The 14,064-nt window shown below is 34.4% G+C and overlaps 1 protein-coding gene across 3 annotated transcripts in view; it reads left to right on the forward strand.

Moving 5' to 3' along the window:
- The window catches only part of LOC120777208 (collagen alpha-2(IX) chain), a 379,148-nt gene that overhangs the window by 225,029 nt on the left and 140,055 nt on the right, over positions 1 to 14,064 (forward strand). The window contains exons 6-7 of one of the 3 annotated variants that reach the window (XM_040108383.1): positions 7,105 to 7,155; positions 7,307 to 7,354. The exons of the other annotated variants lie outside the window; for them this stretch is intronic. Coding sequence (XP_039964317.1) covers positions 7,105 to 7,155; positions 7,307 to 7,354 — 99 coding nt within the window. The remainder of the gene's footprint in view (positions 1 to 7,104; positions 7,156 to 7,306; positions 7,355 to 14,064) is intronic. 3 annotated transcript variants of the gene reach the window in all.

Consider the following 14,064-nt stretch of genomic DNA (forward strand, 5'->3'; position numbering starts at 1 on the left):
TGCATTAAATTCCGGTCGTTTTTAGGCAATTGTTTCCTTCAATTTGATAAGTCGATAGTATTCCTTATTTGTGGTTTCATTTTCTAATACAAAGTAAGGGCAAACTTGACCTAGCCCAAATATAATACACATATAGCTCCCGGGTGACTTTAGTCAGTATTATTGGTGATGATACCTTAATCTACCTCTGAGAACATTTTATTATTAATATTTAGGGTCATGTTAATACCATGTAGTGTTGGCAAAAATAAATAAAATCCATATACAACATGTGTGTGGTGATTTTCGGTCTTCTAACAAACCTTACGTCGAATATGTCGCTTATTGAATGATAAATGTACATATAGTTACATGTATATATATATATATATATATACATATATATATTTAATTACTTGGATTCCGGACCTCTGGCGACGAGTATAAAATGTTCGGATGCACCCGAACTTAGCTTTTCCTTACTTATTACTGATTACATGATGTGTAAATTTTATGATTTTTAACACATGCCACCGACGACCTTGCGACTTCATACAATGGAACTATCAGGCAGATATGCCCATGTTATTCATATCACCCGCATATTCATTTCTTCACAACACTGTCAGTTTTGATAATAAAAATTGTAATTTTATACATAATTTCTCAAGGTTTCTACCACAAATCTACTGCCCACTCGTGAACATTTGAAGTGCTTTCATTACTGGACTGTTGCGAGTGCTCAAGACGGTCTGAAGGAGCTCGTTAGCATTAACGATGTATGCAAATAAATTCACAGATATTCAAAGTAAACATATTTTCGAGAATATATTGAGCCTGCGAATGTGTTTGAAGCACTTACAAATATTTGACTTGGTTTAAGAGTAAACAGTGCCCGATACACACCAAACGGTCGGCCAGCAAACTCATTACATCCGTACTTAGCTTACTTTGCGAAAAAGTTAAATTACAAATATTTGTGTGTGTGTGTGTGTGTGTGTGTGAGCTGGCAATAGTGCAAAGCCCAAATGAAGCTAGGCAAGTATGCGAGTAGCCTTTGGCAAAAGGATAAATAGAAAATTTCAACTTTGTAAATAAGCGCTGTAAATATTTGTGTTTAACATGCCTGCACACAGAAATATATGCATATATATACATACATGTATGTGCATGGGTAGCCTTGCGTAACTGTACGCCAAAGCATGCGAAGCGTTAGTGAGAGAAAAAAATTTTAAGGTTACGCCGAGCCACCGAACATAAAGAATGCAAAGCTTTCGAGCAGCACATACATACACACACACACCGAAACACATACATGTATTTAGTAAAAAGTCCACACTTTTTCGCTTTACTTGCTGGCAGTCGGGTTTGCTGCCTTGCACCTTTCCTTAGTAAGCCATGTGACAGTTGCATTGGCATCTGTAGCATATTTTCCGGCGCTCAAAGCCGCTTTGCGCTTAGCCATGTCGCCTGGGTATGCCTTGTCACTTTCATTTAATTCTGCGATATGCGTGTGTGTGTTGATGTGCCTTAAATGTTCTATTTACAAAAACTGCAGGCTTTGCCAGCGAGTCGCGCCTGAAAGTGAAAACCAGAGAAAAATGCTAGAAGTAAAGAAAGTAAAAAAGTGGCACAGTTCCGAGCAGAAAGTACAAAAACAGCGAGTTTTCAACGCAGCTTGTTGGCATTTTGCACTCACACACACTCACAGCTAACTCTAACCAAGTAAATACGCGCTCACACGCAGCTTTGGTGTGTGAGTATAAAATTTTACAACTTCCATGTGTGTTAGTGTGCTGAAAGTGAAAGCACTTAAGTAAACAAAGGTTGCGGGCAAACGCTCAGTAGGCTTGGATAGCTACTGCCATTGTAGTGGTTCGCTGGCATAACTCCGCAGTAAACCTAACTGTCTCGGGACTAAGGTGGAGCCTATTAAAATTATATGGAAATGACAGGTTTTATACATACAAGTATATGTATATACGAGACCTTTAGGGGATTTCGGATAAGTATTTATAATTATTATACTGTCGAACAGAGCATGCTAAATGTGAAAGTTTTTTTTTAATTGGGCAAGTACTATAACTATTTATTTTGAAATAGGAAACTGTATTATTAATATCTACATGTGAATACAGAACTTTACTCAGCATGAAGCCTGTTAACAAAGCGTTTCTTTAGATTATAGCTGATCTATTATGTAGAGAAAATATCTGAGTGTAAATATGCATTCAGTGAGTGCCGTGATACCAAACTAAAGTTTTCTTTAAAACATTGTTAACGACGTTCGCCTCTAACAGATGGCAGAAGTTCTCAACATCGTTTATGAATCGACTCAAATGAATATTTTGTGTACAAAGTGAGTCGCATACTGATCCATAAGAGGTTAGGTTAGTTTAGGTTAACTCTAAAATGGCGGGGGATCGCAACTAGACATTTATGTACAGTCCTTTGTGAGGGCAGATGAAAAATTCTTGTAATTGGAAACTAACCTTGACTAAGCCTTTCGCATAGGTGTTTTATAACTTCCGCTAATTCTTCAGGATGTCTAAAAATTTGAGATCAGAGCGAGCTTAGTCTTGATTTGACAAAGGCGGGTCATTCGACACCGTTAAAATGGTTTATCGCACGAGTCCCGAACGGTCAGATTAGTTAAAACTCTTAGAACTGAAAGGTGGACCATCGAAATTCATGGTTGTCAACGAAATATAAACAAAAATCTTTGTTACTGAATTAAACAGCTCTCTGCAAATTTTTTGCTTTCAAAATTATACCCGGAAGCTTATCCAGATGGCAGAAAACAGTAACAGTATGATCTGTTCTCACTATATTTCTTATTCTAGAACCTTTAAGGAAGATTAAGTGGTCACCTGTCCTAAATGTCCACATAAGTTATGCAATCGCTCACTTTCTTCCGTATATATGAAGCTTAAGTATTAAAAATCGGCTGAAGTAGATTTGTATGTGTGTGTGTTATGTGGAACATCAAAAATCTGGTTTCAAAATAAAATATCATTATGGAAGATATATATGATTTCTCACAATCGCCTCCGCTGACTATACCATTTGACATCCAAATGTAAGCAGTTTGCAGCAAGTTCTTGAATAAGTGAACTAGAAATAAAAGATATCATACTCTAAATGCGCTAGTACACACACTAGTATCTATGTGTGTAGGCATGTAACCGCACTAAAATAACGGCACTTTCCACGGCAACGCTGGTCATACCGTTATTGCTCGCCACGACGCAGCCATTTTTATGCATTTTCTACTCTCAAGTCAGCGCATATACACACACACACAACCTTTAACGCACTGACTTTTTACATAAATGGGCTTATACACCCATATACACATACATACACGTATAGCTCTGTATGCACAGCCTCTTGTATGTGGGCCATGCCGATCTTTTTGTGTTAAACACATAATATAGCAACAATGCTTGCTTTGTTCCAGCGTGTATAGCCCACTTACACTTGTATATGTATTTAGTTGTTATGAAGTTGGCTGTAAGTAGGCCACGCAACTCTTGTTAAAAGGCGCTTTTCCTAAATGCACTCCGCGCATACCAATGCGAGCTTTTTTCCTCCTTACGCGTAAATGGTGCGCGTGTGTGTGTGCTTGTGAGTGCGTGTTTAAAATATCTAAGCGTTGTGCGTGGCATTTAAGTTGTGCCATCAGCACCTAAATGCCAGTTACGTAAAATTTTTGCAAGTTATTGCGGGTTAGGAAAGGCGATTTATGTATTTTTGCATAATATTTAATCGCATTCGCTCAATTTGAGCACAGAAGTGCAAGTCTCTAGTTCATATTCAATAAAGCAGCGGAATTCCGTACGCACTCTATCACTATGCAGTTTTGGTCAAGCAGTAAACTGTTGGTTCTTTGCATTTTTTCGCCATACTTTCCACTACTAACTACTGTGATTCGCTCAAAAGCACTACTTAAACTGAGCTAAATTTTGTTTTGGTGTGTGTGTGTACCATTCCAAAAATTAAAGAGGTGTAGTCAAAAATTTGGCTCAAAACTTATTCTGCATGCTTAATTTCGTACAAAGCATTTAGCACAACAACAACAATGTAAAACGCTGTTTTAACCCCATTCAGAAACTGTGCAAAACAGTTATGCTTGCCTGATGTGGGTGATCCATGCACCGTGGTGTTGTGCACCGTTGTCTATGCCATCACAAATTGTATGATGAATGCTTCGTGCTTCAACATTGCCACACAGCATACAAATATGGATGTGTTTGCGTGACTCCAGGATGGAATGATAGCACTTCAGAATGTGCGCTAACCCTGGCAGAAATTCTTAAGCAAATAAAATACAAATTGCGGGAACCAGAAATGTAGCTACTTAGCCAGTAATTTAAGCCTCAGAAATCTTACAAGCGATTTTTCGATACGTGGATTCTGTGTACATCTGGTATAAGGAGATTACTATAAGAATGCGAGAATCCGAAGCTAACTTCTTTAAGGTTGTGTATGATTTAATGTTATGTCCAAAAATGTAGCTTTATTATAATTTAATTTCCAGTTTTCGGAAACTTTTTCTGCAATTTGGGCCGTATGTCAGCAGTGACGCGCCGAATATTCTCTTCCAAGGCGTCAATGGTCTCGGGTTTATTTACGTAGACAAGCTACTTCACACATACCCACAAAAGTAGTTCAGCGGTGTTCAATCGCACGATCTTGGAGGCCACGCCACAAGCACAGGACGCGATATAATTAGCCTACCAAAAGTTTCATGCAATCATTTTATTTTTCGTGAGGTGTATATCATGACGCACCGTCCAGTTGGAACCAAACGTCGTCTATATCTACCCCAATAGCCTCTTCGGTGTGTACCGTACGATGTCTCTGGAGATGCCCCATATCTGCTAGAGTTAAAGTGGTGCGAAACCGATCCTTGGTTGCTAGAATTGCCGAATCTCTTGGTTGATTTTGTCGACCTAATATTCGACGAACCATTACTTTGGTCATAAATGTACACTTATTATGATATGGCAATTCAAACTGAGTTTGAATTAAACAACAGCTGACAAAAATACGAACTCTAAAATAGCATTGTCTCATTGAAAACCACATATCTGGAAAATACATCCTTTTTTTTAACATTTTTGTAGTATAAAGGATACTAAATACCTTTGTTTTAGAAGGAACCCACAAAAATGGGTACTTTGGTGTATAAATTGTAAAGATTTTTGAGTTAACACTTATTTAACATTTTATTTCGAATAAAAATGCCGAGAAATACAGTTTTATGAATGCTGGCCTTAACGCCCCCAAACCTTCCCTAATGGGTGTCCTCAACTTCTCACACATTAATGTTTATGACTTTAATTCGCTTATGGGTGTGTGCATATGAAAACTGTGTCAAACAAATATTTTACTCTTTTCCATGTTTTATGTAGCGAAATTTGTTTATATATTCCCAAAATTTTTTTATTGCTTAATATACCAAACACATGTTAGCGCCTGTCCTTATACGTGGGGCGTCATTTTTCCGCTCGCTTGTGTGGACAATTAGAAAAAGAAGAATAAGAAATCACGTATATTAAACTCAATTGGTTATAAAGGTAACAGTTTTTATTAGCATGGTGTTTTTTGGAAATACAAATAAGCTATTTCGCCATGTAGAAGCATACACCTACAAATATATAATATTTATTTCATATGATTATTAAATGTATGTGTGGGCGTAACACAAAACACCGGAAAACACGCAACAAAGCATTATTTCATTAAATTTACAGCATTTAGAAACATGTGAAAAAAATGGAAATTGAAAAAAAACTTGAAAAATTTAATCGCAATATTTATAACGCTTTACACTTTATAATAATATAATCTAAATGCACATAAATTTACATGCATAATTTATTTTACAAACTTCCCGCTACTTGATTACGACAATAAACAAATATAAATGTGCAATTAAAATTTTCGCTCCGGCAATTGTAACAGTAGATTATAACAAAGCGCAATGCCTAAAACGCACACCACTACATCAATTGTGGAGAAATGTGCGGCCGACCAAAGTTCTAACGAAATTAGTTTCACAAAAAATAATTTAAAATATTGAAATTCCCAATGATTTTTTGCAAATAAAAATTTTCATTAATTTGCGCGTGCGTAGTGCCGGTCGAATTCGTTTTGCAATTGTGTTAATTAACTGTGAAGATATGTTACGTCGAAAAAAAAATGGCTGAGCTTATAAAAGCGCTTATCAATTCGCAATTCACACATTTCCAAATTAATTTAATGAAATGCCATTTGGAATAAGCCATAATTTCGACGCCCGCAGACACACGCAAAATGCGCTAATTCAATAAAATATTTCCATTGTTTTACAAGCAACAACAACCAAAGCTTTATTCCCACACACGCAAATCCGCATATATGCAGTTAATAATTATTTAACAAAAACAATTAAATTAACATAAATTTTTCGTTTTCTGGCTAATTTTACATAATCCATTAATTTTGTTTTGTTGCCGCAAATGCCGCGAATCGCTGAAGTTTGTATTAAAGTTAATAAGCTCGCAATTCACACACACTCACTTGGGTGTGCCTACATTTTCTGCGGTTAGCAGTTTAATCATCAGCTATACATTAGCCACTGTTAATTTATTGTTCAAATTTGTTGCGATTTGGCTTTCTGCGTGCTTGAGGTGTGAAGGTTTGAGTATGCGTGCCTGCACATGAACTATTTTGTTGGTTTTACTGCAACATTTGTTGCTTTAGGATACTATTTGTGGTCACCGAAATCACATAACATTGAATAAACATTTTTAAATTAAACCACTTAGGTTTTGCTATTAGTTGTGCAGGACGTATACGTTACCTGATGCAAGTTGTGGATTCGCAGCACAGTTTAACCACTGATCACAGAGTAGTGCTATACAAAAAACTTTCTATTTCCTTTTATTAGGTTTAATTTTAGTTTATCTCAAAAGCAGCAAAATTACACTTAAGGTTGCTATGTATTGAAACTGAAAGATTTTAATTTTTAAATGCTAAAATAAAAAAAATTATACACAATTTTTCTCCTTTTTTGAATTATTTTTTCTATTATTTTCATTAAATTTATTTACCTGTTTTGTTTTAATTTTCCTCTAGGATGACAGCTATAATGAGATTTTAGATGACGAAAGCGGCTCGGGCTTTATGGTATGTGGCTAGATTTTTATAATTTCTTTACGTTTCGCTTTATTTGTGCAGATTTTGTTTAATAATTTTTTAAATTCTAATTTTTCGTTAAATTTTATTGTTTTATTTTTCTTTTTCTTTCATAATTCCTCATATTTAATTTGTACGCTAGGAAGGTGCGAGTGAAGACTACGACATTTTAGATGATTCGTTCTGGAATGTGAGTATATACACACACAATGCTAGTAAACAAACAACATAAATTACAATATTATTTTTTTTTAATTAAGATTTATTTGATTAAAATGCAATTTTTAAATGTCCCTCTTTTCACTATTATTATTATTATTAATACAAAATTTTAATTAACTCAGTTAACCCCTGCGTGACCATATGGTCACGCAAGATGTAGTAGTTGAATTTAAAAAAAAAATCAGAGCTCACCCAAATAATTTCCTTTGAACTAGCTTTTTTCATGTAAATACACATGCGCGAAGCGAACTGCGTTTAAAATTTTTCATAAAGTGTCTTTTTTTCGAAGTGAGCAGGTGTGAAAAAGTTGAAAGAAAAAAATATGGCAAAAAATGCGAAATTTGATAGAAACAAAAGGTAAGTACCGTAATATTTTTTGAAGTGTGTTGTTTTTAAAAGAAGTTAAGTTTCAATTTGAATAATAATAAAGTGAAAATATATGACAACTATATTTTGTAAAAAAATAAAATTTTCTTGTTGACCATTAACGGTATTTTTTCCTGGTGTGACCATATGGTCACGCTGGGCTAGATTAAAAGCTCATATTATGTAACGTAATTTTCGTTCAAATGAATTGAAAACTTTATGATTCGTGGTGAATTCTTTCCAAATTTTCAGACGTTTAAACACACAAGAGGTTATTTACTATGTAAATGACTTTTGTGATAGCGATGAAGAAGATTCGCCCGCTGCTCTATATATCTTACCTCCGGACAACGAAAATGGTGCAATCAGTGGAGAAGATGATGGTGATGAAGACGACGTAGTAGGTAAGCCAGAGGATATATGTGTTGGTCAATTGAAGGCACCTTGTGAGTTAGTGATGAGCAGTGGTAAAAGGGTTTTAACGATTGATAATGATGATGAGGAGGATGACTTGGAAGTTGCTGATTCTGTGTTGATCGACATATTAGAAAACTCTACTCAGAACTTGCAAACTAATTTGTTAGAGGAATAGGGCGAAATTTCAATAGAACCGTCCTCATCACAACCTGAAACGTATGTCAGCGGCTTACGAAAAGTGAAACCTACACCGTCTTCAGTGCCACCGTCACTGTTACGTAAGGAATCACATTTTACGTGGGTAGAAGATTACTCGAACGGATTGATCCTCATTTTCCCTTCACGAAATTTTGAAAACTGTAAGGTGAAGCCTCATGAGCAACTTGAAAAGTTTTTTGACGATGAACTCATAGAGCACATTATAAACGAATCGCGAAGATATGCAATTTTTCTTGGTAAACCAAATCCTCAAATTACCAATGGCATACGCAATGAGATGGTGTACTTACATAGCTATGCGTGGAAATCGATTCGAGGAAATTTTGAGATTCTTACACTTTGAGGATAGTTGTAAAAAAATAACTGACGGAGATAAGATGTGGAAACTGCGGTCCTTAATCGACCACTTAAAATAAAATATGCTAAAGCATTTCCATCCGGAACAAGATCTTTCATTTGACGAGAGCATGATATCATATTTTGGGCGTCACGGATGCAAGCAGTTCATCAAAGGAAAGCCATTACGGTTATCAAGGAAATAATCCTCGTGCCAATAGTACCTACGAGCAAACATTTGGAAAATGCGCAGCTCCACTGCTGAATATGATAGACGACTTTACACCAGCGGTTCAGAATCTACCATTTTCCTTCTATTTTGACAATCTTGATCCGGGAAAATCGGCTGCCAAAAAGTTGCCCGATTGAACATAAAAAAATATTGAAAAATAAGGAGCGTGGTCATATTGAGTCTACAAAATTGAAAGAAGCTAATATTTTTCTCACAAAATGGAATGGTAACGCTGTTGTTAGCATCGCTTCGACTACGTATGGCGCAAACCCGGTAACAAATGCTCGCCCCAAATCAAAGGGTCCTCGAAAAACATCTTTGGAAGGAACAGCAGAGGAGACATTGAGACATGATGGGCTCAATCATTTCGTTCGTCCTTGCGAAAAAAGAAGACGTTGTGCTGCCGATTTGTGCGTTTCTGTTGGTAGAACCGAGTGCTCGAAATGTAACGTTGGGATTTGCGTAAAATGTTTTGAGAAATATCATATGCCATCTTAATTATTAAATATGATACAGTATAAAATGTTTTTGTAAAAAATAGTTTTTAATATATACCTATTATTTTAATAAAAAATAGTTTTCAATATATACTTAAATAACTGTTTAAATCATTTTCTTTTAATTCACACTTGTTTATTTGAAATATGTGGGATAAATCTTTGCTTTACTTCAAATAAAAACATGAGAAAAATTACACCATATCATGCCCAGTGTGACCATATGGTCACACCTCAAAAGTCGGTTTAGGAATGATGCCTTAAAATAAGGATGGTACGTAAGTGATCATTGGACCTATAATAGTCATCCCTTAAAATATTTCAGAAATCCCAGACAATAAAAGTACCAGGAGGATTCGAGTTAAACTGAAATTCAGGGAAAAGCGCTTCTTATATGTTAAATAATTTTCAATTCTTAACATTACTAAAATAATTATAAAATTTGATTAAGTTTTGGACATAATATATTCAATTAGGTGCCAACCCCTTTCAAAATTTAGACAGATATTATTTCGAAACGTGTTTTATTTGATAACTAATTTCAATAGAAATTTCGAGATGAGATGGAATTACTAAAACTTTTGAGTTTGATATCAACCTTAATATATTGAATTTAACAAAATTTTTTTTTAATAAATTTCTAAGCTTCTGTCACAAAAAACTCAATTAAATCAGCTTACCCTTCAATGCTTATATTTCATTCTCCCATGTACGTATGTATTCCATTTTTTATTATTTCATCGAAAAGAAAATAATAAAGTAAAAAGGCAAACTTACCCAAACATATTATAATTACACATAACTTCTCTTAAGTTTTCCTACTTTTTTACCCATTATCATCATTAATTCCTCTATTGAATAATATATGTTGCCTTAAAATTACAAAATTGATGACAGCATCCATATAAAATATTCACATCTGTGAACTATTTAAATTATAACTTAGTTAACTTACTGAATATTTTTTAAAATATGGCAACCCTTCCAAAAATATTTACAATCGTAATCTTTCTAAGCCGCCTCACTTTGATGCACCTATTCTTGCCTATCCTTATTTTTTTCTGAACAAACACAATTCAAACAGATAGCAGGCCCTGCAGATATCGTTTGCAAAAATCACATTTAAGCATACCAAGTGCTTGCTAACCGATATATACTTCTATGTGATAAATTCCAAAATATATTTCATTAAATTCACAATTGCATTTCAGAACAAGAAAACCTTAAATCTTTTCTATCTAAATTCGATCTTCCAACCAGACTTTCCTGTCATTTTTGACCACCTCTGTGAACTTCAGCCTGTCAGCTGCATGAGGACGGAGTGCAACTGTGTCGAATTGTGAATTACATACTAATTGGTACGCAAGTTCTACGGAAGTACGCTACTTACCCTTATCTCCCTCGTTCATTGTCTCTGAGCCTTAAAAGCGTCACATTTCAGAAAGACTTAAAAGTCTACACACATAACACATTTCTACATATGTATAGAGAAAATGCGTCTGTAAAGTCAAGTGAGTCCATAGAGACTAAACAAATATGCGATATTCCACCTGCCTTTGGACAGCTAGGCAAGTCACATATGCCATGTTGCATGCCTATCACGATTTCCCAATCTAGACAATATTACGCATACAAATTGTCTAAATATACATAGCTGCAAATATATACATATATAGATATGAATGAATATTTTTCTCTATAAATGTGTAAGGAATTGTGAAAATCGTTTCAAATATTTATTTTGTTAGGTAGAAAAAGCATATTGCAAAAAGGATACTGAATTTTCCTGCAACATTTTATGTATCCGAAACAATCATTTGTTAAGAGTAATAAGTTTTAGCGTAAAGGGAATAAGTTTTATAAAATTGAAAATAGAAGATTTTTGGAAAGCACATTCTCCAGTGAACTCTTCGCCCTCAGCAGGGTACAACTTCCAATGTTTATAGGAGTTCTAACTGGACACTGTCCGACCGGCAATTTTGCGGTAAAATTGAGCCTTTTATCGGACATCAGATCCGTAGGCTGCTAAAAAGAAGATGAGATAAAATCATATTATAATTTTCTTCTCAAGTGTCCTTTGCCAGAGCAAGGAGCACCACGATTCCCGTATTTGTAGTAACTTTCGTAGGAGAATTTCTTCATCACTGAACTAAAGAAGTTTTTATCTGACTTCACATATGATTTTTGATAGCATTGTGGATTTGAACTCCTCCTACCTTGAGGAGTAAGTCATTTAGTTTAACCTAAAAGGAATTTAAAGTTTCGTAACTAACTATGTAACTGGATGCCTTTGTATTACTCAACAGTTAGATTGGTTTCAAAATTAATCAAAATGACATTCATTTGACCTGCGCTGGTGTAAAAATCGCTAAAAATTCTAGTTTCTGCTTTTCTATAGTATGGAGTTAACTTGCTATTTCATATATTGAAAAGTATATTAGAAATTTAATTTCTTATATTTTTCAATAAGTTTTGAAGCCCATTTTTAGTTTTTATCTTCTTTTCTCACTAAGAACTACGAGTTTTGTCAACTAAACTCATAAACTACAATTATTTGGTGCTTTCTGTTTTGCTTTCTTGGTATACATATATTGGTTAAATGTCATATTCATTTGTATATGCGTTTATGAAACAAACTACTAAACCAATAGATAAAGTATTTATACAACTATATATACATATATAATAATATTTGAACGTACTTTCATGCTTTTACACACAACAAATATATACATTATCTACTAAATACCGACTTATGACCGCAACGTGTCTCAATGGTAAACAATTTTCACAAACGCATAAGCACACATTACAACCCATAAAGAGATATATAAATATACATATATATATACATATGTATATTGAAAGGTGTATTTGTGTGCGTACGAACTCCTATTCGATTTCTCATTTTGTGCACATCAAAGATAAAATAGAATGAAGAATGACCAAGAAGTGGGTGTGTAACTGACCAAGTTGGTCAATAACGCGTACAAGTAATGTTGTGCTTATGGACATGCGTACACAACAGCTAAAATAACTAGTTACGAACTTCCTTTCCTTACAACTAGTATGCAATTCAGGTACAACTAGACGAAAACTAGCAACATGAACCAACAACTGACGTGTTTTTGTTCTACTTGTTGACAGTTGTATGCTTTGGTTCAGTAATATAGAAATTCCCTAGTGGTTACAAATCGACTCATCATAGTCTAGTTCAACTTTTTGTTTTTATGTAGAAAAACTCATTTCATTTATTATGAAAAACTAATCCTTCTTTCAACAATTTTCATTTTTAACATCGAAGTGGTATACATATGCTTGAACGAACTTTCCAAAAAGTTTATAAAACTCACGCTTTTTAGTTCAATTTGGGTCACGAAATTCTAGATTGGAATTTTTCCGATCTCCTTTTAAGGTTCATCGCTGGGTATTAATACATGAATGCATGTGTATGTATTTTTGCAGAATTTCGGTAAAATATTGGGTTGTAAATGCCTGTGGTTTCTTATTTAACTGTAGGTGGACAGAAAGGCACGTCGAATTTTGGCCATAATTTATGCATTTACAAATAAGAATCATCGAAACCATCCGCTTTTGGTGCACATGGCATTCCCCTTAAGTAGAGATATGAGAATAATTACATGCTTATTTAGACCAACACAAAGGTCAGTAAGAGCTTAGAAATACAAGAGCTTAACTGCACATAGGTCGAAGATAAACGTGAGTAAATGTTGAAGAGTATTGTATAATTAAAGCACCATTTTATATTGGCATAGCGATTGACTTTGTAAATTGACTGGGAATTCGGTAATTTAATTTTATTAATTTATTATTACAATCGTTATACAGTTTTCAATCGGTTTGGATGTCTTTCCTATGTGCTTCTGTTCAGCAGATCCCAACTTTTCACAACATTTCTCCTAAAATGTCTCTCTCAGTTGACAAAGAAAATTGCAACTCAAAGCCAACTTATCAGCAAGTAAGCCAAAATAATTTGCAAATTTCAGCACATTGCCTAAGTGAAATAAAACACTTTCAACATTTCGGAACTTCTTAAATGTGCGATTAAGTAGCTACAATAAATATGCCAGACTTTCAAGCCAACAAAAGCAGATCAAACTAACATTAATTCCCACACAAATAAGCTTCGATTTGCGAGCAAACTTTTTCGGCAGCAGAAAAAATAAATATTCATATATATGTAAATTGAAATGTCGAGAAATCTAATGATAATCCAAGCAATTTCTATCACTTTTCCAAAGAATTAGTTTCGATGGGTGATGATACGTACACGCATAAAAACTGTTTCGAAACATTGATTCTCAGCAGAGATGTCGAAATTAGAAGCCGCTAAGCATATAAAGCAGCAAATAAGTATACACATATGTACATGCATACATACATGTGAAACTGAATATTGGCCAACTGCTCAAATTACGGCGATGCTGAATGTGCTTTATGTTAGCGAGAATATTAAGTATCATATACATTAGTATATATAATATATAATAGTACATATGTATATTTAAGCACGTATATGAAAATTCCCGACACCTAAGGCTTTAATGCTGAAACTTGTACACATTTCACTTTGTATTTAAATGGGGTTGA

This window comes from Bactrocera tryoni, chromosome 5, assembly GCF_016617805.1.
Source record: "Bactrocera tryoni isolate S06 chromosome 5, CSIRO_BtryS06_freeze2, whole genome shotgun sequence".
In the NCBI taxonomy this organism is placed as follows: Eukaryota; Metazoa; Arthropoda; class Insecta; order Diptera; family Tephritidae; genus Bactrocera; species Bactrocera tryoni.